This window comes from Lotus japonicus, chromosome 1 (genome assembly GCF_012489685.1).
Source record: "Lotus japonicus ecotype B-129 chromosome 1, LjGifu_v1.2".
Lineage (NCBI taxonomy): Eukaryota > Viridiplantae > Streptophyta > Magnoliopsida > Fabales > Fabaceae > Lotus > Lotus japonicus.
The window spans coordinates 94,614,497-94,642,488 of record NC_080041.1 but is presented as its reverse complement, the minus strand read 5'-3'; the positions used below and the strand labels follow the sequence as shown (position 1 = coordinate 94,642,488).

Below are 27,992 nucleotides of genomic sequence, written 5' to 3'. Positions count from 1 at the left end.
CCACCATCTTGTTGATACTTGCTTTGAATCCCTTTTGAGCTTCCACCCTTGTAGAACTCCTTGCCCTTGCCTCGACCTTTGTAACCACTCTTTCCTCCATAGCCACCCTTCTTGAAGGTTTGTGCTTGTAATGCCTGGTCACCAGACTTCTCAGTGGTCCTCTCCATGAGCCTTTGCTCATGAGCTTCCAATGATCCTTGAAGATCATCTATTGTCAAGGTTTCAAGCTTCCTGGATTCCTCAATAGCAACTACAACATGATCGAATTTCTGTGTTAAGGTTCTCAAAACCTTCTCCATCTTAGATTGATCTGTGATAGTTTCACCACATGCCTTCATTGCATTTGTGTGGCTCACTACCCGATTGCAATAGTGTGCTATCTTCTCATTAGCCTCCATTTGCATCAACTCATATTGACGCCTCAGTGTCTGCAATCGAACTTTCTTTAATTGTTCCGCTCCCTCATTGCATTTTTCCAAGATCCCCCAGGCTTCTTTTGAGGATTTCACACTTGAGATTTTCTCAAAGTGTGCATCATCTACTCCTTGGTGAAGTAAGCAGATAGCCTTGAAATCTTTCCTCTTTTGCTCTTTGAACAACGTTTTCGCAGCTTCAGGAGCATCTTCTGCCGGCGCTGTGAACCCTTCTTCCACAATTTCCAGAACTTCTTGAAACCCCATCACAGCTTTCATCTTGACACTCCACTTGTTCCAGTTCTTTCCATCAAGAATTGGAATGTTCGCTGAGAACCCTGAACCTGAGTTCCCTGTGGATGTCATCGCAAGAAGATGAGAAGTGAATGGCTTCAAGATTGAGAATCGGTGCTGGCGAATGGTGTCAACCACCGTGTGTGGTTTGCCGGAGAGGACGATATCGTCGTTGCGAACTTGAATCGCACCACCCTATCGCCACCGCGCAATCTTCTTCGCCGTCGCAACCCTCGTCGCCGCCGTCGTGACCCTTAGATCGAACAATAGCTCTCGATACCAGTTTGTTGGAGTTTCTAACACACTGAACTAGAGAGAGACAGAGTAAACACAGAGAGAGAGTTGGGGAAAAACGAAATCTGTTTATTCAATTGAGAGTCAACACACTAATGACCCATTATCTTTTATACAAGTCAATCATGGGCTTTTAATACCCCACTAACTCAGCCACATTAATACTGGATCAATCAGCATTAATTCTAGCCCTAATTCCATATTAATTGCATTATTCTAACAGTTATCACAATAACTCCGCAAATGCTTGAAATCAAAACAGATGAGGTTGAGTTTGAGGTTTTAAGGTTGGGAATGGTTTGGAGAAGAAAGGGAAATAGATAGAGGAAGCGAACGAATAGGGAGGGAGAAATGTGTTGTGGGTGAGAGAGTCTGTGAGAGAGTGTGGTGGGAGTGGTGGGGTGTTTTGATATTAGGTGTTTTATGAAAAAAATACAAGGAGGATGAAAAGAATATAGAAAGGGGTGACACCAAAATCAATTCCCTCAAGATGAGACTTGGTTAGGGTGTACTTCCCTTTGTATTCGCTCTTTTATTGCTTCAGATGTTTTACTGAGGTCAAGTTAATATAAGTTGAATTTCTAGTAAAAGAAAATAAAAAATTCCCTACTTGTTATTGTTAGTGCAAGTTAAGAGAGAAAGTGGAATGGGTCAAGGGAAGCAGTTATTCTACCTTAAACACATATTTCAGGCACAAAATTGTTCTAGTTTTGAGGGGAGTTTGGGATTAAATCCGTATGAATAAATTATAAAGCCATGTTAAATATTAGGGTTAATCCTCTAATTAGTCCCTGTGGTTGTGTGGCCGTCTGAAATTAGTCTCTCCCGTAAAATCTAAGTCCTCGTGTTTGGAAAGTGTGTGGAAATTAGTCCCTCCGGCGAGGACCTGCTACACACACTTTTTCAAACACGAGGACTTAGATTTTACGGGAGGGACTAATTTCAGACGGCCACACAACCACAGGGACCAATTAGAGGATTAACCCTAAATATTAAGTAGAGATATTTTGTTGCCCATATAGTGGTATTTTCTACACTAGTAATGCAATTTTGAAAACTATTTACAGATTTTGTGTAACTTCATTTCACTAACCAAACTAGAGTAATGGCATTAGCAATGACAACATATGTTTTTTTTTAAATACTAAAATTCCCACTAACAGTGGTGAATATATTTGAGTTAATGCTCAAATTAGTCCATAATTTTGTAAGCGAATTTGATTTTAGTCATTCAGAGGAAAAATGACGTTTAGTGGCAGTAAAAAAAATAGCTAATAATTATTTAAATAACCGCCTTTAAACGTCATTTCTGCCGAGAGATCGTCCTCGTCCTCGTCATCCACTAGATCTCTGTCACCTTCCTCGGTGTCACCCTGCTTCTGACCATACCCTTAACCAGAGGATCGCCTCTGTTATGGCTGGTCTCAGCCGCCCCAAAGCCTAATAGGGCATGCGAGACCCTAAAAAGTTTTTTTCTCCTCTCATACCCTTGTTAATTTGCTGTTGGGTTCATGTCCCACAAGTTCCGAAGATTGAGAGTCAAGGAGCAGAGAAATGAAACGGGTAAGAGAGTCGAGTAGTAGAGAGATGAAGTTGAATCGATAGAGAATCAACATTGGAAGAGATTCAGTTTCAGAAACACGTCATTGATTCAACACTTCAAAGTTTGCAACTTAACCACACTTGGGGTTGGTGTTGCTAACATTTAAAGTGAAAAGGGGAATCAGAAGGAGCGAAGCAGGAGAAGTAGAAGACAAGAAATGAGAGAACGAAGAAGAGCATTTTGTCTTTGAATTGGCTGAGTTGATTTAGCCTTTGTTTTCTTCTTACTTTTAGATTTAAATTCTCCCTTCACTTCTTATCTAAAGTTTGATTTTGACCTTGTATCGATATTTGTATTACTAATGGGCATACATAACAACTATTATTTTTCTCCTTTACTAGTCATCCCTTGTGTTCTGGCCTTTTGCTATCTTAATCTTCTAGGAATCTTTCTTCCAACTTTAGAGTCGAAGAGAACCTTAATACTTCAATTCCTTCTCATGCAAGATCAAGAGCATACAAAACCAAAAATCTCAAATAAAACAAAGCAAATAAAAATAGCATATAAGAAAAGAAAAGTTTATAGACTAATTAAAAGGCAAAGCTAATTATTTTTAGACTACAATCCTCAACAGCGATGTTAAAAACTTGATACAATCACAAGTGAAGAAGAAGGTGAATTGCAATCAAGGACTTAGTTACCAAAATATAAAGTATTTATTAATAGAACACACGCATGATAGTAAACAACAAATCATAATAAGGGTTGCGATGCAAGAGGTTCTCTTCTTAAGTTCAGGGTTTTAAGTTGTTATCGACACTCTAACACAAGTACTTATGATTCACAACTCTAGGATATATCATAAATCAAGATGGATCAGGTCGAGCTCTGATTGTTTGAAATTTCCCACCAACATCAGCATATTACAACCATTTCACCATTATTGTGATTTTGACCAAACCGACAACCTGGTCCCACTCGCCGCAATTCTTGGATTGATTTCAGGTATATGTGTCGGGCGTTGATGCTCACCTCTTGTACATGATCGATCTTATCTCTAACTTCTATCTCAATTTCTTGTTTTACCAATGAAATTTTCTCATGTAAATTAAAAAAATTGAGGAACCAGTGACACTGTTTTATAAAAAAAATCATTAGGGTAACAACAAGCCATTTGCGCAGCGGAATTCTTCATCCATAGCGGTAGAATTCCTACCCCTCAAGCTTAAAAAACGCCTCATCGCCCCGCATCAGATTCTCACCCTCGAAGTGGCCCGCTGTGCCAACCTCGGTGAATGTGGTAGGTTCGCTTGAAAATTACAAACTTCCATGTTGATTACAATTTGATATGTTGAATTAATATTTTTTTTTTGGTAAAATTGGAAATTGACACACCATTTGAAGTTTGAACCTTTGTTTTGTGGTTGAAGATTTCAATCAATCACCATGTACTGAGCAGATTAGTTATTAATTACCCTCCCAGTGAGGCTAACATGCGCCTATAGTGTTGTGTTAGTCTCTACATTGGCTTTTTAGCACAGAATAGGTGATATTTCCTATATATTTCCTGTGCACCATCTTAGCGTTCAGTCTCGGCAACTTCCACTCTTAGCAACCCATCAGAGCTTCTCTCTCAACACTCTCACTCTCTCACATTCTCTCGATCATTCGTTTTTGTGCATGCTGTCAAATGTAGGAACCCATAATGCCCCATCACCCCATTTCTTCGTTACTATAATCACAGCTAACGTTGTTGTTTTGTTTTCGATTTCTTATGTTGTTTCAGAAATTTTGGGGTGTTGGGATGAACCCCATTTCATCAAGTTTCAATTTTTAATCTGGGTTTTTATGATTTTTTTTTTCTAAATTCTTTTCTGTTTCCTACTTACATGGCAATAAATGCTGATCTTGAGTATTTGCATTGTTATTGTTATGGATTTGAAATGTGGAATGGCGTTGTTTTTCTTGTGTTAGGAAAGCTTTCTATGTTCATTTCCATCGCTGCATTGACATTGTGTCAGGCGCATGCTGTTTTGCCATGTTTGTAAAATGACATTTGTGTGAAGTGTGTGTATTTATGTAGTTACTAATTTATCTTTTCAATAAAAGAGAAACAAAAACAAAAACATGTGTTCTTCTTTTGGGATGTGTTGTTAGGCGGTCCATAATCTTTGTTTTCAATCTAAAGAGAAAGAGACCATCTTCTTTTGTTTTGATATATACATTATCAGGTGTTGGTAACTTTGCATTTCTTTATGTGTTCATGTTTGTCATAGATTGTCAATGAGATAACCTTTCTGTTCTTATGCCAGATGAACCGGAAGAAATCACAGCCTTCTTATTTGAGTGGGAGTGGGACTTTTCCTTTCACTCCAAATTCATCGGTCAGCAGCAGAAATCTGAACAAGAACCAACTAGGTGGAGTCATTTTTGGCTGCAAGAGCTGTACATACCATGAATGTTTAAACAAAAACCTCTTTGGTTAGTCCTTTTCATTTGATTCCTGATCCGCAGATTGCTTGTTTTAATTGTCCATGATACTTACAATTTATATTTTAGATACCATGTAGTCGTATTATGGATGAAATGATTACTTGTTAGTCGCATTTTAGATTCCACGGTGAAGTTAAAATCATGGTGGACAGAAGCGCCTTCCCTTAAGCTTTTGCTTCTATCCACCATGACTTTGGCTTTAGGGTGGTTTTCGAACAAGTTTCCAAACATGCACATGGTGAGGGTGTCTTGTGGCTCATTTGAACCTTTGTCTGTTTTAACAGGCTTACCAGCAGGACACTTCTCTTATGTAAGGAACATTGAGCCAGGGCTGCCTCTTTTTCTGTTTAACTATACCGACCGGAAGCTTCATGGAATTTTCCTGGCAGCTAGCCGTGGGAAAATGATGATGGACCCTTATGCATGGAGTAGTAGTAATGGTGGTTCAGATCTAAGTAAAACACAATTTCCTGCACAGGTATCACTTGCTTGTATACTTCATACAGTTCTGTTCAAGACTATTTTGGATATTATTCATAAAAAATAATGTTCATACCTTTCTATTTGAATATCTTAGGTGCAAATTCGTGTACAACGTAAGTGCGATCCACTATCCGAAGATACGTTTAGACCTGTAATTGAAGATAACTACTACACAAATGCTCATTTCTGGTTTGAGCTTGACCATGTTCAAGTACAGAAACTGATTTGCTTAATGACACCCTTATCAACCATTTCCCATGGTATACCTGCCGCTGCCCCTGCCCCTGCCCCTCCCCCACAAAATAAAAAATGGACAACTTTGTTTCAACCTTCTCCACCGCATGGACCTTCAAGTGAAAGTGAGCAATTTGAAATGCATGACTCAGGGTTAGAGCATCATTCTGATCACTCAATTGCAAGATCAGATTCCACTGAAAATGATTTTGCTTTAAATGGATACATCCAACCATTGGATACCCATACAGGTGAGAATGAAGTAAAACAGGATGAGAAGAGCCTTATATGTATAAAACTAAAGGAATTGGCTCTTAACCGTGAAAGTCAAAATCTCTCTTTGCCAAACGATTTGAATGATAGTCCTGATGCTGATGCGAATAACATCTACTCCATGGGGAAGAATTTGGATACACAAGTTGGTTTAGAGAAGGAAGAGGATCCTAGTTCTCCATTTGAGTACTCGTACAACTTAGATCATGTAGTCCATAATGTTTTGGATACACCAGTTGGTTTAGAGAAGAAAGAAGGTCCAAGTTCTCCATTTGAGTATCCATGCAACATAGCTCAGGTAGTTCAGAATGTTTTATGGCAAACTTTGAATGGTATATTGATTATTTTTCTAAACAACTAACTTGTTATGCATCTACAGCATCTACAGTTGATCCAAGAGCTTATAGAATTCAAGAATAAACAAGCTGAGACGAATTATTATGTGGAGCAGAAGCTGGTACAGTTTTCTATGTTTTAGACTTAAAAAATTTATAATATTTCTTAATTGTTTCTCTGTCACTAACATCTAAGTTTATTTCCGGAATGCATTGAATATATAAGGTCATCACTCATCATAGAAATTGTGCAAAAATGTGGAACTTTTCTATTTACATATTTTTAGATTCTTGATAAGTAATTATTCATATATGTGGTTTCAAACTTCTGCTCCTATTAAAATTTTACAAATATGCAGATCACTTGCTGGTATGTTTGTTGTTACTCATTACACTTTGTTTCCTGATTTGAGATTTCCAATTTTACTTGACCTAATTTTGCAATATTTTGGTTCCACTGCAGTGATGCAGTGGGAGAGTGAAATAAATAAAACAAGAGGGTCCAATAGTTCAAATATAGCGAGACCACCTTTTTTGATTCTTTCTCTCCCGCTTCATCTATGCAATGATTGTCTGATGGTTTTTTCCTCTGATATTTTATAAAACAGAATTGGAAGTAAATTTTAAATAAGAAAATGTCTTTAGGACGTAAACTGAAGACTGTATTAAGTTCATTGCATGGCTGGATAAGGGGAGAAAAACTAAGAATGTAAGTACATTAATGAATGGATAAGAAGCTGACATTGGTTATTTGAGAAGTCCAGTTTGAAGTAAAAGCTCGAGAAGTCTAGATGACTTAATCAAACGTAGATTGGATGGAGATATGATCTGTGGGGTATTGAATTTAGAATCATCTTTTGGAATTACACTTGGTATCTTTAATAGCACACATTTTCTAATTTTCATGTCAAATATGATGAAGCGTTCTCCCATATCATTATTGGTTTATTTTTATTTTAAATTCAGATAGAGGCACAGTTGGAAATTCAGACTCTTAAAGATCGTTGTGCAATACTAGAATCTGCATGCAATATTCCTCCAACACATGTTGAGAAGACAGCAATTAGTTCATATGCTGAGATGGAATTAGGTCCCAAAGATTCATTATTTTTACTTGGAGGCTATGATGGAGAATCATGGTTAGCAAGTATGGATCTGTATTGTACTTCTCAGAATGTCATCCAATCTCTCAAGCCTATGAGCTCTATTCGTTCATATGCTTCAGCTGTACAGTTCAACGGTGAAATTTTTGTTTTTGGTGGCGGAGATGGTTATGTTTGGTATGACACAGGTATGGGATCTTCTTTGGTTTTCAAATTGTGTTTTAAAATGAGAAGAGGTTCTTATTATCCCTTTAATCTTCTATCTGTGTAGTTGAATCATACAATCCAGTTCATGACAACTGGACCTTGCGCCCCTCTTTGAACCAGAAAAAAGGAAGCTTGTCCGGAGCTTCTTTGAACAACAGAATATTTGCTGTTGGTGGTGGCAATGGAGTCGACTGCTTTTCAGATGTTGAGATGTTTGATTTAGACATTGGGCGGTGGATCCCTACACGTTCAATGCTAGACAAGGTAAAGTGTCTATCAAATGATAGACATTCTTCTCTTGATTGAGGTTTGAGTGGTATTGATAGGAACTCACGGTTAGTTAGTTACTTGGGGAGGGAGTTAGTGTGTGAGACTATAAATAAGAATGTTAAAGTCATTTGGGATTATCTTTGTATTCCGTTAAGAATTGGGTTTAGAGAGAGAAGTGGTTCTCTTTCTAGGGTTAGAGAGGGTGTTTGGCATCTCTCTCATGTATCTTTCCCCTAATCCCCAATTGGGAATTAGGGTTCTATCAATAAACTACTGCAAATTTTCTGGTTTCTATCATTGGTATCAGAGCACCATCCTGGTGCCTGAACCACGACAATCCTAGGCTGCGCAAGAGGAAAGGAGAAGAATGGCAAGTTCAGAAGTTGTTCAGGAAAACCAAGAATTGAGAGCGAGGATGGAGTCAGTGGAGGCTATCACCGGGAAGAACGAGTTCGACCTAGCGGCGGTGGCGAAGAAAATGGGGGTGCGACTTGTTACAAATCCTGATCTTGAGAAAGAAATCTCAAGATTGGAGAACAAATTGCGAGATCTTGAAGAGAGGAGAAAACAGAGGGAACAAGAAAGGAGAGAAGCAGAGGCTGCAATTGAAGCGGGGCGAACAGCGGCAGCGACGACGTTGTTGAGAGGAACGAAGACGATGGCGGAAGAAGAAAGATACGCTACGGTGGGTGAGCAACCATCAGAAGTAGAGGAAGATTTGACTTCTGAGGAGACGCTGGAACCCAATGTTGAAGCGGCGGAGGAAGATCGAGTAGCGGCGGAGGCAATGCGAAAGGAATCAAAGTTCGCTTCAGATGTGGAGAAAAACCTAACTTTTGCGATGAAGGGCTTCAATCTTGCATCAGAGGTAGCAATGCCGCAATTGGAGATGAAGAGTGGCAAGATCCTGCATGTCCAAAATGGTGATGTGTTGGGCACGATGTTTCGAGTTGCTGCGGAGGCCACGTTGACGGAAACCACCATGCAGCCACCATGGAAGCGACCACACACATTTGTTGGTGGGCCGGAGAAGACAAAACGTTCGCTGGTGAAACCACCAAACACGCTTGTTTGCGTGCCGGAGATGATAAATCGTCCACCGGCGAAACCGCCTAATATTGGGGCTTTGTGGGTGTCGACGTCGGCGGAGTTTATCGTCGCAAGTCGTGCACCAATGGGGAAGAGAGATGACAGATTGAAGATGAGCCTTCTCCAATGTCGCAAGGAGGATCTGCCTCCATCATTGGATCCGTCAGAGCACAGTACTCCTGCAAAGTTCGCAACTTCGCAAACGGCAAGAGAGGTGTCGACGAGAGCAATTCCACAAGCGAAGGAGATGAAGGCAGCAAGCATGCAGGTACAGTTTCTGCCACTAAATTCATCGAAATCAACTATTTGTGTGGTGAACAAAGGGAAAGTGGAAGATAAGAGACAAGCTAAACTGATCACTGTAACCATGCGTGAGTGGTACTGTTTCTGGAATGATCTCAAAACAGAGACGAGGCCAGCAAGGATTGGGTCTGAGTTGAACGTTTTTTCTCAGCGAATGGGACAATCCCAAAACACTAAAAGGGGGGATTGGGCCTTACAACAGAATAGTGGAGTCAAATTAATAGATTGGGCCAACTTATCTGCTTTTGGGTCAAAACCCAATTTACCCATGTACTTGAAGCAAGGAAAGAACTCATTCCAAAGAGTTACAGAGAACTATGCTGTTGACTACAAGTGTGAGCATTGAAGAGGACGGGATTGCTGTGTCAAAAGTATACTTCAGCTCTGATTGTGAGTTGCAACACAGGTATGCATATAAAATTTTTGGTAGATGGGAACAAGGCCATGGTAGTACAAACAAATTGAATATTGAAGCTTTTACTGCTAGTTTAGGCCATCTTGGTACTGGACAGGAGCAAGACAGTATTTTGGGGTTATTAATTGATCCGGGGGGACACATTATGAGGATGGGGGGAGGAAGTCGCAGAACAGTGGTGGCTAAGGACAAGTATTTAGGTGATTTGTTCTATATTGTCATTCTGTGGAGTATAGAATATGGGGGTAAATTTGAGTTCTTGGTCCAAAGAGTTGATAATGAGGTTTATAAGCCTTGTGGTTATTTCCCTGCTGAGTTCAAGTATCAACTTTTCAGCAATATAGGGAACCATGATGATGAGTCAATTGTCACAGCCACAATAGCAAGGAAATGGGGAGATTATGCTATTTGTATCCAAGACATGGCTAAAGTAATGACAATGACTAAAATGAAGGATAGGAACCAGCAATCTTCCCATATCATATTGCTCCTTTGCCACCTTGATCACACTAGAGTACCTTTGATAATTTGGCATTCATTAGATCCCTATATTCAGGTTTTCACTACTGTTGAGGGTGATGCTATGCTAAAGGTGGGTCATGCCCAGATTAGAAGGTGGGCTCAAGAGGTAGAATTTTGGACTGTGCATGAAAAGGGCTTGGATTCAGCTGAGTTAGCTGCTGGTTTTCACAGTTTGGGTTGTCAAAGTGTTGTGTTCTATATCTGGGTTTGGAAACAAGTGCATAATTGGAAGCATCAACATGTGTGTGAAAGTAGGAACTTCTTCCAATTTGGGTCACATGGAGGACTTTTTAGTGCTGATTCAAGTAACGATCTACTCGAGAGCTTGCTGGCTTGTTATGGGCACAAGCCTTTCAATTCATTCATACTTGGGTTTGCTTTTGAAGATGCTGCTACAGTACTCTTTCAACCTCTTTGCATCAATTGGAATTTCTGCTACTTGTTTTTCCAGCAATGGGACTTAAGCCACATTAGTTCCAGGACAGTGAAGATTTTTCCCAAGTCATACATGTTTTGGACTTTTTGCTTTCGGCTATGGGACCCGGGTGGAAGATGTGATCACCACTCTTGGGTGTTTGGAATAGCTGTTCATGTTTATAGCTTATATTCATATGTCCCCTTTTGCATTCAGTTCTTTACCTTGAGGACAAGGTGAATTTTCAGGGGGGAGTATTGATAGGAACTCACGGTTAGTTAGTTACTTGGGGAGGGAGTTAGTGTGTGAGACTATAAATAAGAATGTTAAAGTCATTTGGGATTATCTTTGTATTCAGTTAAGAATTGGGTTTAGAGAGAGAAGTGGTTCTCTTTCTAGGGTTAGAGAGGGTGTTTGGCATCTCTCTCATGTATCTTTCCCCTAATCCCCAATTGGGAATTAGGGTTCTATCAATAAACTACTGCAAATTTTCTGGTTTCTATCAGGTATACTTATGGGTAGGGTAACTGCTGAACAACACGAGGGCTTATATGGTTTTTTAAGGCTTAAGCTAGCATTGTAGTCGGAGAGTCCAAGGCTTATAAACCTCACACTAGAATCCCATACTTCCAATACATCCCACCACTCTCTGCAGCCCCACCCACACGGGCTTGCTGTATAGTAGCCCCTTGACTAGTCTCGAGGCGAACATTACAATGTCAGGGTCACCACCCACACTGCTCGTTTGCAATTGAGAAACACGGTGGAAGGTTCTGATATCAATTCATAAGAGTTATGGGAGAACCATAACACAAAAGCTAGCCGTCATAGTTGGAGAGCTGAAGGCTTATAAACCCTATGCTAGAATCTCATACTTTCAATGTGTGACGTACAGGGGTGAATCTAAATAGGTCCCTGAAAAATTATTTCCTACCTTTTGGTCCTGCGATATTTTTTTGAAATAAGGACATATGAACATCATAACGCATATGTGGCATATTATTTGCTCAGTCACCACTCACCAGCCCACATGGCAATCCTAGTCAAATATAAGCTGTCCCTGTGGTCTTTTTCTTTTCACATCACTTTTGGTCCCTCCAAAACTTCTTTCATCAGATTTGTTCTTCCTCCCCTCTTCCTCTCTTCTTCCTCTTCCTCTTCCTCCTTGGATCGCACTGTCTGGTGACATCCAACATATCTTTCCCTTTGGTCTGTGAAGATAGACATCTTTTCGGAATGCAATGCAACCTTCTTGTTGACGCACCCACCCCGTACGTTATTGGTCCCCTTGCTTTGATTGCGTGCTCGACTATTTTTCACTTCTTTCTGGCTCTGATTTCTTATGATTTCTCTTCCTGCTTTGCCGTTCTTGATTCTCTCCTTTCTTCTTCCTTCTACCGTAATCTCTCATTTTGCCTTTTCTAATCTTCGATTTCTTAACCAACCTTCCAGAATGCCAATTACTTCTGGTGATAGTGAACACCTCAAAATCTTCCTTTTCCATACCAGCCATCAGCGTCAAGATGGTTCCCACAACTTAAAGATTGGAGCTCTGATACCAATTGATAGAAACCAACCAATGAAAATGTAGGAAACTGATATTATTGAATATTGAACTTCCAGGTTATTCGAGAAAACCTGGTCTCTCCCAATTCCAATTACAATGATCCCAAAAGATGCCTAATGCTCTCGAAGTATCTCATATTTATTATATTTCCGCTCCCACCTTCTTACTAGCTCTCAAAATAACTAACTACGATTATCTATCAAGATGATGACATATATGTAGGCCTAAGATGTTTTAGGGAAGTTTATATGGAGATATAGTTCATATGCTTGCTTGGAGTTATATAATCGATCTTATCCCTTACTTCTTATCTCTGTGTATTAGTCACTTCTATTTTTTTTCTAAGGTAAAGCTGTGCATAACATGAGTCTCTTCTCATATTACGGAATAAATAATTAAGTGATCATTTGGACCATTTCTTTTAAAAGCATAAAACATTGTTGAAGTTATTGCTTATGCTCTTCTATATTTCCAGAGATTTGCTCTTGCTGCTGCAGAACTCAATGGTGCGCTTTATGCTACTGGTGGATATGACGGAAATGATTATTTAAAGTAAGATTTATAATTTGATTTGCACTCAATTAATTCACGTTTATGGTTAAAACTCTTATGATGCAAGCATTCTTCATCTTTCTATACTGATTTTATGTTAGATTTTTCTATAATATATTGAAGTTTTTACTGATGTGAGTACCTAATTGCAGATCTGCTGAGAGATTTGATCCCAGGGAACATTCATGGGCCAAATTACCAAACATGAATACAAAACGGGGCTGCCACTCGTTAGTTGTTCTCAATGAAAATTTGTGAGTTCATCATCTTTTCTTCATGTCCATGATTGCCTTTAATTTTCATTCCATTGATGAAGTAGTACTTAGGACTCGCTCAAGCTATGAAGCACATACACCTATGAAATATGGAGTGTCGACACCTACACGACCCCGACACTCGTACGACATGACATATGCTAGACACTCACAATATGTGTCAGACACTACTTCGCGGTGCTTGAATAAAAAAAGTACTTTTTCACATCTCTGGACTTTTGAACTGACACATTTTCTTGGTTGGACACCTCTTGACTTATATTATTTAAAAAAATTATTTTTTAAAAGTCAAACCATAAAAGAACTGCTAACTTGTCACTTGATGAATCGGGGTAAGAGGTTAACTTGATCAAGGAGGCAAAATCCGTTAGATAGATTGACTCATTTTTGTTAGACAAATTGGTTACTTTGTAAAATGGTTTCTTAGTATTTTTTTGTGTAGCTCGTTGTGGTAAAGCTTAAGAAATTGTTTTTATGTTTTCTTTGTAAATAGACTAACTTGGGAATGGTTATATATATAAGCGGTGTACCAGTGCCCCTACTTTTTGGAAGTTATCTGTGTCACGATGTCTGTGTCGTGTCGCAATGTCGTGTTGGAGTTAGTGCTTGTGCTGAAGTAAAACTTTCCTCCCTGGACATTCTGTCTGGACATATCTACTAAATGGTTTGAAAGGGATAGAGGAAAAACAGGTGGAATTTCTCAAGAGGCAAATTTTCTGCTCAAAAGTTACAACTCCCAAGTATAGTTTTTTCTAAATGTAGATTTGCCATTTAGATCCATTTGGTAATTGTTTGTAGTACTCCTAACTTATCTGCAAATCATTTTTGGACATAATCATGTGGTCACAAACAGGGTAAAATAGTGTAGATAAAACACTGCTTTCTAGACAGATACTTAATTTCTTGTTCTTATAACTTTATGTGCTTGACTGAGACATGCTTCACTTAAACACTTCTTCATTCATTGTGCAGATACGCACTAGGCGGCTTTGATGGAAACAAAATGATTCCAAATGTTGATGTGTTTGATCCTCGTCTCGGAGCATGGATGATGGGAGAACCCATGAATCATCAAAGGGGTTATTTTGCTGCTGCTGTTGTCAAAGAATCTATTTATGTGATTGGGGGAGTTGAAGTAGCTGACAATTTTGTATATACAGTAAGTAATTCTATTACTCCCTCCATTCCAAAACTTTTGTTGTTAAAGGTTGTGCACATAGTTTAACAGTTCATTAATTGATGTATAGTTTGACTAAAACACCCTTATTTAAAGTTGAGTTACATTAAAGATAGAGAATGACAATTATTGGTTAAGTAAATGTTGAGGGTTGTGATTTGTGAAAATGAAAGGCGGGAGGTGAGAGATATAATATTAAAGAGTAAACTTAGAGCATCTACATCCATCATTCTACACTTCATTTTTTACAATTCCTCATAATGTCACATAATCTACACCACTTTACTTTTTACTCCAACCCAACAACTCTTAAAAGTTTCTATAGTGGATCCAACCATCAACATCACATTTGTATATTTTATTATTTATTTCCATTTTAATTAATTATATAATCTAATTATATTAATTGTAAATGTTTGTAATAAATACAAGCTCACTTTTCAAGTCTAGTGTAGAGTATCTATTCTCACATACTCATCTTTGTCATGTTGGAATTGAATATGTACTCCAATGGTAATAGATACTCATGAGTATGTATTTAACATTAGATACTACCATTGAAGATGCTCTTAGATGCAGGACTTTGTGTATTGTTTGACTAGTTGTCCAATAAAAAATTCACATATCCACTATCTTCATTTACCATTAATGTGAAAACTTCCTCAATTTCCCCTTTTCAGCCCACATGTCATGTTGAAATTGGGCAACAGTAAAAACTGCATATATGGAACTGCACCTGATGCCCACATGTCATGTTGAAATTGGGGTACAGTAAAAACTGCACATATGGAATTATACCTAAGTTTCTCAAAATAATAAATGAGGGTATAGTGGAAGAAAATGAGATAAATTATCTTGAATTTCTAAAACAAAACAACACAAGATTTGGAATGGAGGGAGTATCAATAATCTATTGCCTTTCCTCATGCATTTAGGACTAGCTTCACATTTATCCTTCATAGTTTATATATTTTCAAAAAATTTACAGGTTGAGAATTATAAGGAAGGTCAGGGATGGAAGGAAATTTACACAGCAGCACCTATAAAAAGGTGTTTCTTGTCAGCTATTGCCTCCAGCCATGAGTGACAGAAGGTAGTCATATAGACTATAGAGGCTCTTCATGGCGGCCATTGTTTTTTTTTGTAAAGTCATAGGGTAGAGATAATTTGACTTATCCTGACTGCTTATTATGTGTACTGGTCCGAGACATTAAAATCCGTTATAATATATGATTTCTAAAGTGCGTATTATTATATTATCACTACAACAACCCACTTTGTATATTTTTGCCACATTAGATCGTGTACCCGTGCAATACACGAGTCATTATCTAGTTATCCAACGTGAAATATATATACACACCTCTTCATTCTTTTTCCACCTTCATTTTTTATCTATTTCTCTTTTCTCTATCAACCAAATCACCTATCATATCTTTACCTTTCTCTTATTTCTTCCTATCTATTTCTTCCTCCACCTCTCCACACCTTAAACATGAGGTATAAAGGTATAATTATTTAAATTAGCTTCTCTATCAAGAACTATAGAGACTTCCCAAGGTAAACTCAGCCAAGAGAAGACCTCCACCACTTTATATATGAAAAGTAATTCAATCATTTTTCCTGGTTTTATATATGTTATCCTAAGAACGTATGTAGGACTGTTCATGGTTCTCTGAGAACCGAAGCTAACCAAGAACCGAACCGAAAACCGAACCGTTCAAGAACTGAACCTTTAAGAACCGAACCGAACTCGAACCTAAATTGAAAAACCGGTTCGGTAACCGAACCAAAATATCAACTACCAATTCAGGTTCGGTTCGGTTCGAACCATAGTATATCGATTCGGTTCGGTTCGAACCATCTATAAATATGCATATTTTACCGAACTGGTTAACCAAAATTTGAAACCGGTTCGGTTCGGTTCGAACCATACTATATCGGTTCGGTTCGGTTCTCTCAAACCAAAATTTTGGTTCAGGTTCGGTTCGGTTCGGTTCAAGCAAAGAACCGAACCATGAACAGTCCTAAACGTATGTATCATCTATAATTCAATATGATTCTATATAATTCTCTTACACTGTTTGTTTCGGTTGAAAATAGCTCGAATGGAAAGAGAGGGGAAGGATTATGAGTGGAAAACACTATTCATGCATGTTTGGATAAGCCATGAAAATAGATGGAAAATGTAAAAAATACACTGGGCCCACCATGTCAGTTTTCTTGGCATAAGAGGCGTGAAAATGAGCAGAGGCAATAATAACTATCCCAATATCCAATGAGGCAATGACATGTCAACCCTCTACTATGCCCAATAGTTGAAAACAATACAAAATTCATAAACCCCCACAAAACGTAGGTGTATAAAACAAAATTCAGATTCATGTAATTTTTTGTATCTTTACAACCATGCATAGTTACATTTTATCGTAAAAATAAAATAAAGTTACATTTTAAGAACACCGTTACACTTTTTTTTTTTAACAGACCGTTACACTTTAAGAACAAAATTTTACAAATTAAAAATATTGAATAAGATGCATTTTTAAAAAATAGAATATATCATTATAAATATTTAATTTGATACAGTAATTACATTTATGAAAATATCTAACATGTTATTCAAATGATGCATAAAGGGTAAATTTGTAATATCAAATCACAGTCATTATCATCTTTATCACTTTTCCATTCTTCTTCACTTAATCCAAACAACTTTAAAATCAACTCATTTTCCGCTTATATTCCTTTCCTCTTATATTTTTTTCCACTCATTTTCATCTCTATATCCTAACAGAGCTGTGTAAAATCACAAGCCAGAGAAAGGCCCTCAAATAATTCCCAAAAGCTCAGCGAAATAAAGCATCACCAGCTCCTTCATAACTACTAAAGCCCAATTTCAATGAGCCAACATTAGATCTAATAATTCCGCCACATTACATAATTCCTCTAAATATCTACAACTTGAAGCTCTGTGTCACTAATATGAACATAATTAACCAAAGAACATAAAGGTCCAAGTCCATACCAAATACCAATTAGAGTACCAAAGACTTGTATTTCCTTGTTGCAGCCTAAACGAGAATCCATCCCTCACGAAATTTCTTGCAAAAGTTAGCCGAGAGCTCATAATCCCAGAGAACTGTTATGCATATATTTCATATATTGAATACAAATGAGGTTTGAGTTTGTTATAAACTAGATTGAAGAAGGCCTAACTTAACCCAAAAGCTAGCTCAAGAGTTAAGGTTTGCACAACCATATATAAGCAATTGCTTGGCCACATCTCTAGCCAATGTGGGACTCTAACACACCCCCTCACGCCCAGTGTAGAACATCTGGAGCGTGGAATGAAACGGGTGGCCCAAATATGAAAGGTCTCCACAACAAATGGATCTAGGATAGGGGCCTAGGCCCATGGTCAAACAACCATTGGCTCTGATACCATGAAGAAGGCCTAACTTAACCCAAAAGCTAGCTCAAGAGTTAAGGTTTGCACAACCATATATAAGCAATTGCTTGGCCACATCTCTAGCCAATGTGGGACTCTAACAACTTGAATTTGATGAAAAATATTTATGTGTATTTTATTCATAATACTTGACTAGACTACAATATATATAGACTAGCAAAGAGATTAAAACAAACTAAATCTATCTAAACCTATCTCTATTTAAATAGATATCATCTCTATTTAAATAGATACTAATCTAAAATAGATAAACAAATCTTAACTATATCTCCATGAGATAAGACTCATAATAAACTAAATCTTAACAGATATTCAACACTCCCCCTCAAGCTAAAACTTACTTAGCTTTAAGCTTGTAACAAAATCTAACCCAAGAAGAAAATTATCTTAATAGATATCCCTTAATAATGACAGTCTTGGCGAATCTCTGAATTGAATAACCTTTCAAACTTCTAGTAAATCCATGGCGGCAAAAGACAACTTCTTATACTTGAAATTGAATAACCTTTCGAACTTCTGCTAAATCCATGGGCAGGCAAAAGACAACTTCTCATACTTGATCTGGCTGAAATTGATGCAAGACAAAAACCAATTCTTCTGGAGTGTCGTAGGGTAGCTGAGCCAGCAAACAAGGGCGAAAAACCAGCAACAATACGCCCGAAACAAAACAAGGCTGAAGCAACAACTCACCAACAACAACCACACAGAAATAAAACATACTTGAGGTCGATCGATTGATGGCTTCTAAGACAAACAATGGTGTCAACTTTGACACAGACAACTCTCAAACATTAGAGAGTGGGCCAGCGCAACTCGCAGCTGAAGCCCTAAAACCAAAACCAATAACTCTCAACTAGAGAGTGGGTCAGCGCAACTCGCAGCTGAAGCCCTAAAACCAGAAAACCAAACAATCGAGACAAAACAAACGAAGGTGACACTGCCACCTTCAAAACCAAATTGCATAAAGTCAGCCAAGATCAATATAATAAGAGCATCTCGAGCAATGAGACGCAAACAACAACTCAAGTCTCAAAAACCAATGTGGAACCTGAGCGTCAAAACAGAGTTAAAACTCTAAACCAAACCAAACTTGGCCAACAATGAGAGATGGCACAACACACGTCAAAACAGAGGATCCTTAAAACCAAACCTGGCTGATACACAAAGAGGACCAGCGAAAACAAAGCAGCGGAGATAGCGGCACCAGCGAGAACAAAGCAGCGGAGAGAGCGGCGCAACCTGGCTGATACACAAAGAGGACCAGCGAAAACAAAGCAGCGGAGATAGCGGCGCGTGGACTTCACACGCAGAGAGATGGGAGGCGCGTGGCTTGGAATCCGGCGGCGGTGGCTGACTGTAGTCTCTAAGATATTTAACAATATCTAACACTTCCCCTCAAGCTAGATCATATATATCATATGCATAGCTTGTAACAAATAGTATTAACTTGAGAAGCCGCTGCTGCCGGAGAGAGAAATTCACACAACACTTCCCCTCAAGCTAGAGCATATATATCATATGCATAGCTTGTAACAAATATAATTAACTCGAGAAATCGCTGCTGCCGGAGAGAGAAATTCACACACAAACGGAGCACACAATGCAATGCGGTAATCAGAAATTGTAGAGACTTGAAATCGCCCTTCACTGCTTACTCTGTGTGAATACTTCACATGAATTATGAAAAACTGATTTTGAGAAATCACCACAGATGTAAGGATCTTTTTGTGGTTTCCACACCGAAAATTCAGCATCTGAAATCACACATTCCAACCCAACAAACAAGGACAACGACCAGAGGCTCAAATAAGAGCAGAAAAATACCACCAAGCAAGACGAACAAACGTACAAGAGCAAGAGGCTCCAAGAACATAAATCCATATAATCTCTGATTGCAGTAATCAGAGTGCAGAAACAGAAATCTGAGACGCAGCTTCTTTCAATTCCAAAGCCACACATGCTTTAAATATATCTTCAATGGCTTTACTCATGTAGGGCCGGAGGAAATTTGATTCTTCTAGATCTTGAAAAAACGTTAGTAACCTTAACTCCATACATGGTGCTGCATATCATTGCGGCAACTTCATCAAGGGAATAACTAGAATATTTTCCTTCTCCAACTTTTTCTTCAATTTTATTTGAAGAAGTAACAAAAGAGATAACCTGAAATCACACAATAAAGAGCAAGGGGCTCCAAAAACATCTAACAATACTCTGAATCTAGGCAAAATCGAAAACGGCGGTGAAACAGACCAAATCACCGTGACTGTGGCTGACAAGAACGCAAGAACCAAGAGAACATGGCGAACCTTTCTGTGGAAGCAGCGTCACGAACGACGGCTGGGAAGGCAGCACGTGGAAGGACGTTGATTTGATAGTGGTTGAACATTACTAGGGTTCCAAGACAAAGGGGACCATAATTAGAAAGAAACGAGGCCGTAAGAAAACGGCTAGAACTAACAAGCGGAAGCAAAGTACGAAAAATAAATCCAAGAGATTTGGAAAGTCACCATGAGGGGGCTCACGGGGGAGAAGCCCCCTCACAGCGGTAGGATCGAAACTTGCTCTGATACCAACTTGAATTTGATGAAAAATATTTATGTGTATTTTATTCATAATACTTGACTAGACTACAATATATATAGACTAACAAAGAGATTAAAACAAACTAAATCTATCTAAACCTATCTCTATTTAAATAGATATCATCTCTATTTAAATAGATACTAATCTAAAATAGATAAACAAATCTTAACTATATCTCCATGAGATAAGACTCATAATAAACTAAATCTTAACAGATATTCAACATAGATGAAGGTTAAGAAGAGCTGTATAATTTTTCTTTAAAAAACAAACAACTTCTAAAGTTCTATCTTGGTCAACGAAAACTCCTTCATGTACGATCAAAAGTTAGCCCAAGTTATCCAAATTTGGGGTTGTATGAAACTAATGCCATAATTTACAGTAGGACTTACTTTACAAAGATAAACCTGTTTTTCTTTACAAAAATAATTTAATCATTATAAACCTTTGAAAGATAAACCTGTTTTTCTTTACAAAGAAGCACTAGTTCATGTTTTGGACCTCCAAACCTCTGGACTGGACAAACATTTTCAAACATACATTCCAAACCAATAGAAACCTTCAATTTAAGAGAATTAGCTTTTGGTGTTCTGTAAAACGGCACAACGAAAGCTAACTTCCTTACCTCTCTGGAGCCTTCAAAACGGTCCAAATCAAGAAAGACATATTGTGTTGAACCATCATCCACACTCATCCTCAGCCACAACCTACTATCACATAAAACATTATGGAGAGTTATCTCACATTGTATACCAACTGGTAGTCCTGAAACAAAGGTAAGATGATGTTCAGAGTCATTATTGGGAATGCTTAGTTCTGCCTTTACATGTCTGATTCCTCCATGAAACATAAACTGCTTCAGGGAGAATAACTTGAGACATTTATCAAGTTCAAGTGGACTGCAGGAAGCTTCATATGTGGAGGTGCACTCATGTAATAACTTGCCAAGTTCAGCTACGAAATTTGACGGCAAAGACGATTTTTCTTTAAGGATAGAGACAAAACGTAAATATATAGCAGTCAACCTCTCTAATGTAAGACTGAGACAGCTGGTTTCAACTTTATATAGCCTGAGGGCATAAGTAACTAATATAAGCTCCAAGATATTCAATTCTTCTTCTGCCGTAAAACCTACGAACCTACTCAGAAACTCTTTTGCCCTTCTGTCGAGCTTTTGAAGTTTCGATTCCAGTACCGTTCCACATGAAGACAAACCATTTGCTGGCCCCAAGTGCAAGTGCTCCCACACTTCTACAAGTAGCGTTATATTACGGAGATAGAGGACAGTAAATGCCAAAGCATCACCAGATCCCAAAGAATCAAATTTCAGAAGTGCTAAGTCCTCTTTCAAACACCTGCATCATCCACCCCAAAAGGAAAAATGATTAAAAAACAAAAAGCAAACGAATAATACGAGCTTCATACTTAATAAACAATAAAAATGGTGAAATTTATAAGCTTGAAGGATATCCTAAATTACAATCCGTCAAACCAAATATAGAGACACCAACAAATCAGAATCCCCGTATTATTGTATGTAATGTAAACTCAGCACACAAATATACATCTATATGCCAAGATTGAGTTACTCTAAAGCAAAATATTTACATCTGGTATTACTGACATGCAACATGGACCAAATATAAATATCGGACGAAGCAGATTGCAGTAAATGCCAAGGCACAAATGTTACTGAAGCTATAATTTATTGATTACCTGAAGGACCTTAGCACTTCATTTGTACCACCTGTCTGTATCATTGACCATAAACCAGGGAACTTGTCAAGGATGTAATTAGTGAAGTTCGTCACTTCATTATGTAATGACTGATTTTGTTCCACTTGATAATTGGCTACCTCTTTTTGCTCTCTCATGATATGCGAGACCATTATGGAGTCCATTACCTCATTGCTTGATAAATTAGCAGCATCACCTTCAGATAAAGGCAACTGTTGCTTCCCTTCCTCTAGGTTAATATTTGCTGCAGAATACGCCGTAGATCTGCTTCTCTCACAAAGGTATGCCAAAAGGGCATCCCTATCCATGATATCACTAAAAGCATAATAAATTCTACCCAGCAGTGTAACTGCATAAGAAAACATCAATGGTGGTATACTGCCTATATCTGCATTGAATAGTGAAGCAGATACAGAAAGAATTAAAAGTGCAGCGATCCTTGCACTATTAAATTCTTCATTTCCTTCAAAAGCTGCTTCTACCTGTAAGAGCAACATCAAAAATTTATCAGGGCCCCTCTAAGGACTATATGCACATCTGTTTTATTGACATGTAAAACATCCCTAATGTTTAAGATATTTTATGTTTATGTGGTTTATATTATAATATGAACAAACGTACCTCTTCAAAAGTTTCCCTCATAATCAAGCCAACAAATTTCTTGTGATTTCTACCAAGATGTGAGAAAGCTGAAAATACATCAGCTTCATCCTGGAATCATAGTAATTTAAGTTAAACATAGGGAAGAAATAACAATTAAAAAATGCTAAAAAGTGGGTGTATATTCACTATTCAGCAACTTGAACTCTGGAAGCCAACATGAGTTTCATAGGTAATGACTAATAACTATTTTTTAAAGAATAATAAGAATGAACTTATAAGATAATATAGTTAAGCCATCGACATGAAAATGACCACACAAGCGAATGAAGACTTTCATAAGCAATGCAATACCAACTTTGTCTAGTAAGGTCACATATTGTTGCAGACCCACGTGAATATAAGAATTTATAAAATTAACATGATATCTCACATTGCCATTTGAAGAAATAGAAGACATGGGAAAACAGTGTAAATCAAACCTGTGAATAACTCTGTAAATTCTCCAGAAGTCTGTCAATAGATGATTTGAATAATGCTAGATCATTTAGCTTGACTATTTTAAGAATTTTCCTCTCAGCATGTCTTACTTCCCAGCTGCAATCCACTAAAGCACCAAGAAACTGCAAAATAAATGACACAGGCAGAATATCAGTAGCGAAATGCCACATAGGTAAGAAAAAAAAGTAAATTAATTGTGGAAGTTAGCCAAAGATCAGAGAAAATTCATCTGTTTGGCAATTTAGATATATATTGAAAAGATATTATCCATCTCAGAAAGCGCATTCGATATACATAAACCCATCACACAAAAGTCCCCACAACCCATCCAAGTTGTTTATTTATAATTTATGAAGTTTTTTTTTTAAGTTAAAACCCTGATGGGACATCCAAGACAAGTTTATTAGTTAAAGAGTAAGTCTGCAACTATAGTGAGGTTGTTTTTCGTATCTAATTTGATCTTCCTGAAGATACAAAACACTCTTTTTTTTTTGTTTATATACCTCCAATATCTAACCAATCTCTCAAATCATACCATTTTGGCTTCCACGCACCTCACCTGTCATTTTACTTTCCAAAAGCAACTTTTTGGATCCTAGTTACCAAGTTCATTCTACAAATCTAGTAGAAAATTTATTATTGATAATCTAGAGTGTGTGTGTGTGTGTGTGTGTGTGTGTGTCTGTGTGTGTGAGAGAGAGAGAGAGAGAGAAAAGAGAACCTGAGTTTGAAAGAAGAGAAATGTATTCAGTAATTTCATTGACTGAATCCCTAACAGGGTAACTGAACTCTAACTATAACTGTTGCAATTACTAAATCCATCATATGTCCATACTTCATAATAGACTGAGTCTTCTTGAATTTGTATGCTATAGTTCATACATGCAACATACTGTACCTCTTATTATCAATGTGATACCCAAACATCTATCCGGGAAAACTACACCACCAGCATAAGTGCATCACTCATTGACCATAAAATAAAACCTCTAAAAAAGACACGATATCCCCCCCCCCCAATATTTGTCCTGCGGCAGAAAACAAGCTAAACTATATAATTAAGAAACAGAAGTACACAGATTATAATCATTAAATCTCCATACATAAACAGGAAGGAGGTTCCCTAATTTGTCCAACAATAATGAGGTGCATCTAGCAGTTTTTAAACAGAAGAGATATTGTAGGCTGGAAATCATAAAGAGCAAAACGACTAATGAAGGTTGAAGGATGAGAAATATACCATGTGTACGTGCTTTTCCTGAAGCTTTAGACAGCCATTAATTGCCATATGATGCATGGTTTCTAAAGCTTGAAACCGAACCACCACTGAATCATCATTCAGCATATCCATTAACAAGTCCAGGGCTTCACAAGCAAACTTAGCAGAGAGGATCGTCAGTCTGTGTAGGGACTGGCATGCAGCCTTCCGCACCTTCAGGTAAAGCAGAAATGCAGTCAAGTAATCACATAAGGAATAAGTCATGCAGCACTAGCAGATAGTTCCAGTCAACTTTTAGATGAGGTTCTGTAAACAATGAGCAAATTACGGCTCATAGATATTCAAATAAATTACCTCAAAAAACTCATCCTCAAGTCCATGAACTAGTGCACCAGCAACACTAGGTGCCAGCATCACAAACTGTTCAGATTTTCTCTCATCCAATGTTTCCTTTCCCTTTCCAACCTTTGTAACTTTCTTTGATAAACTTTGCATAAGAATATCCTCAGATACTACTTCCATCTTTCTGAGGCCATTAAAGGCTTCAACCCTGACCTTCATGCTCATATCTCTTGCCGCAGAACAAAGCTACAACACACGCAGTGAATGTGTTATGTGATGTAGAGGGGACCAGCCAGCACTGTCAGAAATGCCTGAAACCTCAAACACACTCAACACCAAAAAGTTCAGGACATAGAATCCTTGAAACTAAGTGCAACCCACAATACAAGAATATACCTTGGCAAATACTTCATTGGACCAATACACCTTCATGTCTGCATTAAAAGCTGCTAACATCAAACCCCATGAAGCTACCTGAAAAATCACACAGCTAAATCATTCAAACAATCACAACCATCACGCCAATCTGCTTACACAAACTAGCTTAAAAACAGAATATTAATCATTCAACACTAACTGAACTCAACAAGACACAACATCTAGTGAAACTAACACCAAAGCATCAGATTTTCTCATTCTAATCATCATAGTAATGATATTGATATACTACTTTGATGATCTCACCACAACCAAACCAATCTAATGCTTAGCAAGGTTTTAAATTGCCATCTAGGTTATGTCACAGCCATTGATATTGCCAAAGACCGCATGCAAATATGACTTTTAGAACCTTGATATTGAGGTTGCAACTGTGGCTGTGAGTCCAAATTTGATACATTGATGCTAAGTATACATTGTAATCAAAATCAATATTTAGGGAAGAAAAAAAAAATTAAATGAAAACACAAAGGATTGGAATGCAAGTCAACACTAGGGAGAATGAAGTGTGCGTTCTAACCTAAAACTAGTTTTTTTGAATTCATCTTGTGTCTGTCCTTGGGTTGGGTACTAGAGTCTAGAGCATTTTTAAATTTTAATGGAGTCATACCTATTATTTCCCATTCAGCCAAAACATATTAGATTTGAATCCTCTTAAATGAAACTAATCCACCGAGACTCTAGATCGCATTAAGTGAGTAAGCTTCTACCAACAAATGTTTCTCAATACGCACCGACAATGATCAATCCTTGGATAATGCCTAAGACTATCTACCAGTTGCGTTACACCTTATTAGTAAATACTTGAAAATTTAAGGTGAAATGAAAATTTCTAAGATTCATTCCAAGCGAAATAGAGTTTTGATCCTTACAACACGAAGCGCAGATATCCTAACGCAACCTTCCACATCACCGAGAAGCTGAACGGCACGTTGATAACACCCTTTCACCAAGCCAAGGTCTTGGAACTCTCCACACTCGCTCAACCGAACGAGCCCTTCCAACGAAGCCTCCCTCACATAAGGGAAAGGGTCTCTCGTGAACCCCAACAGCACCGGAAACAGCAATGCGGGTCGAACCCGATACCCCAAACCCGCATTCCTCAGCATCCACAGCCGCGCCGGCACGGAGGGCCCGAAACAGAGCGAGACAAAGGTTTCGCCGTCGAGTTCGCAACCCGGCTTCAAAGCGGCGAGGGCCTCAACGGCGAGGCGAGTGGTGGACTCAGCCGCGGAGGGGAGGAGTGTGTCGAGGGTGAATGAAGGGTGTAGGGTGGCGAGTTCGGAGAGGAGGTTGAGGGAGTGGTGAGTGAGTTGAGGGGAGCGAGTTAGGGTTTCGAGGATGGAGGAAACGGTGCGTTTTGGGGTTGAAGGGTTGATGAGGAGAGACCTCATGGAAGAGAGGGTGTGGAGAGAGAGAGGTTGTTGTTGTTGGGTTTGGTTAGGTGCGGTTTCTGGTTCGGGTTCGGAAGTGTCGTCCATCGCCGGTAAGGTGGTGGTGACGGCGGCGGAGAGCAGATGGGTGAGGCGGTTGGGGGAGGAGATGCTTATTCGCAATTTTCACATTTGAATGAACTACTCTCTTAGCTTTTTGTCTTGTTTTACATAACCAACATGAATCCCAAAATTTAAAGACAAAGCTGCACTCCCAATCTAGTCGTGTTCGAGCATCTCCAACCATGAGTTACTAATTGAGTTGCTTAAAGTATAGTATAACGAATAATACACACACATTATTTATCTTGATTCACCCAAAATTGGAGTGTTATGTTCGGTCTTTGGAAACCACCACAATTTTCACTATTAAGTATAAATGACTTCTCCTTACAAGTATTCTTTTACTATAGGCACATCCGCACATGCAAGTATTTTTTTACACTGCTTTTGCAGACACAAGTAAGTATTCTTTTATCATGTCTCTTCGAGCACAACCAAGTATTATTTTACCATGCCCCTCCAAGCACAACCAAGTATTCTTTTCTCATGCCTCTCCAGGCACGAACAAGTGATCTTTGGGCATGCCTGTTCAGGCATTTACAAGTATTTTTTTTTCATGCCTCTTCGAAAACAAATGATTACAATTTCACATTTGATGTGTGATCCATACTAACTTATGCGATGCATACAAATGTAACTAAGAAGGATTCATCTCAAGTTGTGTAGGATAGAGCTGATAACATAAAAGTGCTCTCAATCCTTTAATCACCATGACTTGATCAATGTGCAAGGTAGAAGTTGTAGACTCATGATCAATATCACTCTCCATTTTCCTCTTTAAGTCCTAGAACTTGTATCTTTTCATTTGAATCTTGTTCTCTCCATTCTCGCAATGGCATAGATGTTATGACAATTTCAGTTTTGCCTTACTTCTCTTCATCTTGTCTGATTCTCTTCATTTTGAGGTCTTGAAGATATAAAGCTTTCATGAATAGAACCTCTGGTTCAGAGACCTGCTTCCTCTTGCTACATGTCTTAAGTGTTGATGAACTATTTCAGCCTATGTGAACTCATGTAGGTGATGCACTCCATGAAGAATTGATTATACTCCCCCTCAATTTGTGCATTGTGTTTCTTTCTCTGCATCTTCTTCTTCTTTTCATCACTCTGTATTTGACTCTTTTCATCTTCGATTCTTTTGACTCGCTCGCTCTTTTCTTTTCTTCTTTTGCCATATTTGACTCTTCAGCTCATTTTCTCCTCTTCAAATTTTTCTCATTTTCTTTCTTTCACTCTTGCTCTCAATGACTTCGATTGCCAATCTATCTTCCATGATCTCTCTGCTTCCATATATTTTTTACTTCGATCATGCTTACTTCTCTTTCTTTTTCTCTTGTCATTTAT

The 27,992-nt window shown here is 38.2% G+C and overlaps 2 protein-coding genes across 3 annotated transcripts; one reads left to right on the top strand and one right to left on the bottom strand.

Moving 5' to 3' along the window:
- The first annotated feature begins 4,023 nt into the window (after nt 1-4,023).
- LOC130728001 (uncharacterized) lies at nt 4,024-15,721 on the top strand. Of its 2 annotated transcripts, XM_057579319.1 has the most exons (11): nt 4,027-4,236; nt 4,857-5,025; nt 5,322-5,515; nt 5,615-6,325; nt 6,407-6,484; nt 7,329-7,653; nt 7,737-7,936; nt 12,729-12,805; nt 12,958-13,059; nt 14,053-14,239; nt 15,246-15,721. In XM_057579319.1, the coding sequence occupies exons 1-11, from the start codon at nt 4,225-4,227 to the stop codon at nt 15,342-15,344; spliced, it is 2,154 nt and encodes a 717-aa protein (XP_057435302.1). In that variant the 5' UTR covers nt 4,027-4,224; the 3' UTR covers nt 15,345-15,721. The 2 variants fall into 2 exon arrangements, with proteins under 2 accessions (XP_057435303.1, XP_057435302.1); XM_057579320.1 differs by lacking the exons at nt 14,053-14,239; nt 15,246-15,721 and having other exon boundaries at nt 4,024-4,236; nt 12,958-13,063.
- Nucleotides 15,722-20,606: 4,885 nt separating this feature from the next.
- On the bottom strand, nt 20,607-26,773 carry LOC130728000 (protein SIEL). The gene is made up of 8 exons (XM_057579318.1): nt 26,025-26,773; nt 25,111-25,188; nt 24,727-24,960; nt 24,394-24,585; nt 23,135-23,275; nt 22,674-22,763; nt 22,032-22,534; nt 20,607-21,670 (listed from the first exon to the last, which is right to left on the bottom strand). The coding sequence occupies exons 1-8, from the start codon at nt 26,631-26,633 to the stop codon at nt 20,746-20,748; spliced, it is 2,772 nt and encodes a 923-aa protein (XP_057435301.1). The 5' UTR covers nt 26,634-26,773; the 3' UTR covers nt 20,607-20,745.
- Nucleotides 26,774-27,992: the final 1,219 nt, after the last annotated feature.